Source organism: Gadus chalcogrammus, chromosome 14, assembly GCF_026213295.1.
Source record: "Gadus chalcogrammus isolate NIFS_2021 chromosome 14, NIFS_Gcha_1.0, whole genome shotgun sequence".
NCBI classification, from domain to species: Eukaryota; Metazoa; Chordata; class Actinopteri; order Gadiformes; family Gadidae; genus Gadus; species Gadus chalcogrammus.
Window position 1 is genome coordinate 8,092,777 of NC_079425.1, and position 6,163 is coordinate 8,098,939.

Here is a 6,163-nt window from a genome sequence, read left to right on the forward strand (position 1 = left end):
CGGCCGCGGTCTATTTATTCCCCCTTATTTTCTCCATCTCTTTACCATTCTCCTCTCTCTAATGATAGCCCTTGCCTTGAGCTAAGTTGTTATGCTAAATAAAGGGCCACTATATGACGGGGAGAGCACCCCTTCTCCAAACTTTGGGACACTGGCTATTGACTAAAAGAGAGAGGAAATTGAAAATGTCACGGTAGCTTCTAAATATTACGACGCCTGTGGGAAAAGTTGAAAGGGGAGGTTTGACAAGAAAACACTGACTTCACGGCAAATATTCCTTTAAGGCAATAACACACAGGCGCTTTTATGAGCCGGTGTAGATGTCTCCTATTGCTCTCAGCAGTAAATAGGTAAAAAAATCAATCTGAGTACAAAGTGCACTACCAGGAACAATTGTGGCATGGAAGACAGTGCAAAGGAAATAATGAACCCTTTAAACACTGTGCTGGAGTGTGTGCATCCAAAAGGGGGAAACCATAGTGGTAGAGAGACAATCCATAGAAAAGGCCCTGAAGAAACACATATTTCTGCTTTGAATTGAATTGCCTTCTCGATATAGTGAATCCATATACTTCTGGTGTGCTATCTGTGCCCATTCTAAGCATCCTGTCAAGAAAGCCACTGAGGTTTGCAGAAGAATGGTTCAGAATGGATTGTGTACTCCTCAGGTGCCTCGCTCTCATGACCACTTCGCAACTCCAGATAATATACCCAAATGTTCACCTTTCTTTTGCTAGGAAAAAATTGGGTGAGGAACATCGTTCGCCACTTGTTGTTGCCAGATGTTTTTTCATGCCTCTCTCAAAGTCTTTCTCCATGGAGTCACCTAGGGTGCTCCTGTGGCAACCTGGACTCGCAACAGATATTTTCTGGCACATTAAGAAACCAATCTGGACCGATTCCTCGCTCTCCTATTGCCTCATGTCTGACGAAAGGACTACAAGGCTGAACATCCAACTTGGCAGCAATGTGCACTTGAACGAGTTGCACTAATGTACACTTCAACATCAAATCAACAACAATCACCCTGCTTCATTTTGAGATCCGCTATGGGGTTTCAACCCAACTCTCTCTTCCAGGGAGCTCCCACATTGTATGACGGGGGTGGAGTCCTGCTCCACCTACCTGCTCTCTGAACGTGTCCTACTCCGACTGGCTATTGGGGAGAGGAGCGGGCGCACCACACCAGTCAGAGTTACCAACCTCTCCTCCACAAGGACGAGTCCCAACTGTGAGGCACCCAGCTGGAGGCTTCAGAGTGCCCGCCACTCTTTGCCTCACACACTTGGCAACTCTAGAGTTGGCCTCTTTTCAAGGATGTTGCTTTCGGATCCGATGCTGCTTGTGGCTTGAGGTTTCGGGCCTAACTATCCATCTAATGGGTACCTTTCAACACCCCTGCTCCGGCGGCTCTGAATCCCACACCCCCAGTGAGCTTAGGCCCAACCGTCCCTGGGAGACACTCTCTCCCGCCAACGTCCAGAGTGCCTAGAGCGGCCTCTGGCTAGCCGCTCGCCTAAGGGGCATTTCACAAGACCCCTGTGATCCTTCCTGCTGGTGGTGGGCCTACGAGACAGCACGGCCTTGCCACCTTGGGCTGAGCCTGGTGTCCATGTCCCGTGGGTCGCCAGGCTGCTTACAGTTTGCTATCACTGTGGTGTCTGACATCTTGAGAGGGCCCTTTTGGTAGCGTGTCTGCATGGATGATGTGAACAGCAGATTTTCTATGAGTGATCATAACGGTAATGTTGCACTGTCTGCTAGATTCTTGCATTGGTTGCACATTAGATTTAAACCCAGGTGGGTGCTATACACTGGTAGTGGGTGAGGTGTGATATCCCGTTCCGCCCATCGCAAAAACACCCACCGACACCCACACTCTCTCTCTCTCTCTCTGTTCTCTCTCTCTCTCTCTCTCTGTTCTCTCTCTCTCTCTCTCTCTGTTCTCTCTCTCTCACACACTCACTCAGCCTTGAAAAGCTCTATGTTAATGAAACCAATTATTAAATTGTATTGCTGCATTAGTTTACAGTACAACAATTACCCTGTTTAGCAACACAAAACTTTGGCACTTTGTTGTCGTTGTAGTTTGGCATCATGATTAGTAGAGCAATCATGACTAAAGCACATTTATTGTTTCTAGAGCACTGCAAATACTGGACACTGGACACACCTCTATTGCTTAAAGACAATACTCAGGGTGAACTAACACCCAAGTAGGAAGTGACTAAGCAGAAAATGCCTTAGCAGTTCCCCCAAGCTGGAAGGAGCTACAGCAAGTGATGCAGGCCATGCACAGTAAATCCTGCCTAGAAAAAAAAAAGGTCAAAAGATATATATCCATATGATATTTTTAGTTACCACGTGTTTGATCATATATTCTGCCGTGGGCTACGACATAATTTACTCAACCAGCAGACATATTCACAATCAAACAGGTGTTTCATACATAATCCATGTCTACCCTCACCAGAGCAGGCCAAGCCAACATCTGTGTGTGTGTGTGTGTGTGTGTGTGTGCGAATGCTTGTGTGTGTGGTCCTCGTGTGCGGTGCGTGTGTGCGTCCGGTGCGTGTGTGCGTGCGGTGTTTGTGTGCACGCCCATATGCGTGTTCTTAGTTTATTGGTGAATGTCTGTGTTAACTAGTAATTGTATGACTTATTCTTGCTTATTTCTTCCATTGCCAATGTGCAGGGAAAATGATGAGGCCATCGATCTTGCTTTTTCCCTGCAGCTCGGACCTGTGGGAGTAACCTACGAGGGCCCAAAGGAGTCATAACATCGCCCAACTATCCGGTTCAATATGAGAACAACGCACACTGTGTGTGGGTCATTACCGCCCTAGATACGGGCAAGGTGAGTTTATCTTATTTATTCTGTGTTGCGCGACTCTTTGGCTCTTTCTTTTTTTTTTTAACTTGGTCTTTATTGGAAGTAAGACACATATTGTACATACAGTAACAGAAATAAAGTACAGACATACATTGGAAAATAGGTTAACAGGATTATATTAATGAAAAGAAAAGAAATAATAAAAAAATAAAAAAAATAAAGAAAAATTAAAATAAATACAAGGGTGGCCTTTTAACAGGAGGAGACTTTACAGGAGCCACATATGGCTATATGAGTCCTTTAATATATAATATAATTCTTGATATTCTATAATAATGTTTATAATTTATTTTATTATCTAGACATGTCTTCATACAGTATGTTTAATTTCGTATCCATTTTACCCAGTTCCTAGCACATAACTCTTCTTTCAATTTCAGTTTATACGTTAACCATTCCATCCCCCGGATTTCCTCGATTATAGATAGCCATTGCTTACATTGTGGCATGTCTGCTTTCAGCCAATTTTTAGTGATTGTCTTCCTGCTCGCTGTAAGAAGAATTTTCACCAGATATAGATCATCTCTAGCTACACACTCTACTAAATGTCCGAGGTATAGGACTGTACATGTAAAGGGAATTGGATATCCCAGGGTCTGGCATACAACTTTATGTACCTCTTTCAAAAAAGGTTCTATTTTCTTGCAGCTCCAAAAAATATGTGTATGATTTGGTGACATCTCACCACATTGTCTCCAGCATGCTTGTGGAGTTGATAACTGTTTACTTGTTATTAATGGAGTGATAAAGTAACGGATCTAATTTTTCCAGGCAAACTCTCTCCACTTATGTGATTGTGTGGTGGTCTGGTGACATTGCCACATTTCATACCAAATCTCAGTAGAGATTGGCTCTTTCTTTTTACACACAAATCGGTCTGTGGTTTGTTCATATTGTATTCATGAATGGCTGGAGTTGGGAATACACCGGACCCCTTCTCCTGTGGTCCATCGGATACAGCCGACATATTAGGAAATGCTTTTATCATATTATTATATTATTCAGTAAATAATATCGATGTGTCCTGCATAGATGTGGTCCTCTGGAGGATTAAATCAGTGACAAACATTTACAGATTTCTTTTTAAATCTGACTAATTAGTTGTTTCTTTGGTAAAAAGAAAGCTATCGAAGACCATCCCAAAATTCATCACGTAAATTGACGCAGATATGCTCCTTAAGGCACCGGCAGTGATAATCGGATAATAGGACTTATTGCAGGTACAACGTCTTTGCTGCAAGGAGTCAGCAGCAAGCCATTAGAACTGCTCGTTACCCGTTTCTTTGACAGAGTTTGCGGGAAGACGGAGTAGATAGCAATTATTTCCATCTCATTTTACCTCATTAGAAGTTAGAAAGCAAGGTTTAGAACTTAAAAAATAACAACAGAAGGGGGTAAAAAATATATATATCGCTCACATAAAACCCCCCTTTAAGGCCCCTTCAGAGCGATCCTACCACGCACATTTTCTTCAAAATATTGATTGAGATTCTCAGACCTCGTGTGAGCTTCAATCGCTATTCTTTTTTTCCCTTCCCTATTTTTGTCAAGGAAACTTTGTAGTTTAGTCATTGTTGTCTCGTTGTCGTGAATAATGTATGAGGCTCCCGCACAAGCTATGCTAATGTTCGGGTTCTCCGGCAGTCCTGGTCCTCCCCCTACCAAACCGCGACATGGCAAAATGTTCATGGTGTCACAACAGGTCACCGTCCTCCCTCTCCTTATAAGGATTGTTCATGGTGTCACAACAGGTCACCGTCCTCCCTCTCCTTATAAGGATTGTTCATGGTGTCACAACAGGTCACCGTCCTCCCTCTCCTTATAAGGATTGTTCGTGCCAATGCCTCTTCTTTTTTTTTGATGCCGATACTCATTGCCATTTTGAGAGGACCCAATCGAGTTGTAGCAACGTAAAATCCTAAATCCACACGTAACCTAGGCTTTGATTTGCAACGTGTGAGAAAAAGCTGTGGCTTCAAATACAATGTCGCTCCCCAATGACAAATCATTTTAAGATGAATTATTAAACAATGACCAAAAAAGAAACAACATAATAACTAGCATTCAATTGCTCCTATACTTTAAAAATGGAGGTGGCCATTGCAAACTTATGTGCCGTTGTACAAGAAGAAATGGCTCATAATAATAATACTAATAATCAAAATAATACTGAAATTATCACATTGGATTTAAAATGGAAGGAAATAGACTGACCACACAACAACGATTTATTTTCCACTGTGATTCTGTCTTTCTCTCGCTCAACATCTCTCTTCCCCTCTCTCACCCTCTCTCTTTCCCTCTCTCACCCTCTCTCTTTCCCTCTCTCACCCTCTCTCTTTCCCTCTCTCACCCTCTCTCTTTCCCTCTCTCACCCTCTCTCTTTCCCTCTCTCACCCTCTCTCTTTCCCTCTCTCACCCTCTCTCTTTCCCTCTCTCACCCTCTCTCTTTCCCTCTCTCACCCTCTCTCTTTCCCTCTCTCACCCTCTCTCTTTCCCTCTCTCACCCTCTCTCTTTCCCTCTCTCACCCTCTCTCTTTCCCTCTCTCCCGCTATCTTCCACCCTTTCTCCTTCTCACTCTCTGTCTCCATCCCTATCTTTGCATGTGTATGTGCTTGTGTGTTTGGAAATACTTGAGTTTGGAGAGGGTTTTAAGACTGCGCTACATTGTGACAGATTATCAGCTCAGTACAGCTGCTGGCATTTGCTGAATGTCACTATCTACATAGACAGAGTGGGTGTAGGAGGGTGATATGTGATAAAACACAGACACAGCGGGGGGAGACAATAGTGTAGAATAGAATACAACAGAGTAGAATCTGTAGAAATCCATACGTAAAAATAAAAAGTTGCACATATTTTCATTATAAGACTGCGTGAGTAAGCGATATCTCATTTTGAGAGGAGGAAATGTTGGATCCGGCCCATAAATAATGAGGATGAAAACCACCACTGTTTTTGAATGATTACTCCTGTGTCGTTTTGATATGCTAATACAGGCCAGGTTAATCTGGCTGCCAGGGTGTTCAACATCCGGCAAAAAAGGTTGTGGGTTCGATTCCCCAATGTCGGCGTCCTGAGGACATTAGCATACAAACAGTTTGTGACACTAAGATAACACTGTTTCATGTTGTTGCAGTGGGCTGTGTCCACAGCGAATGCACTCTTCACGATGCCTCTATTATATAGCACACGTCACATCACACACACATACACACACAAACACGTGTGTGTGTGTGTGTGTGTGTGTGTGTGTGTGTGTGTGTGTG

The 6,163-nt window shown here is 43.4% G+C and overlaps 1 protein-coding gene across 1 annotated transcript in view; it reads left to right on the forward strand.

Annotated features, from left to right (window-relative positions):
• The window catches only part of LOC130403319 (CUB and sushi domain-containing protein 1-like), a 295,164-nt gene that overhangs the window by 173,729 nt on the left and 115,272 nt on the right, over window positions 1-6,163 (forward strand). The window contains exon 10 of the mRNA XM_056607623.1: window positions 2,736-2,857. Within this exon, the coding sequence (XP_056463598.1) occupies window positions 2,736-2,857 (122 nt within the window). The remainder of the gene's footprint in view (window positions 1-2,735; window positions 2,858-6,163) is intronic.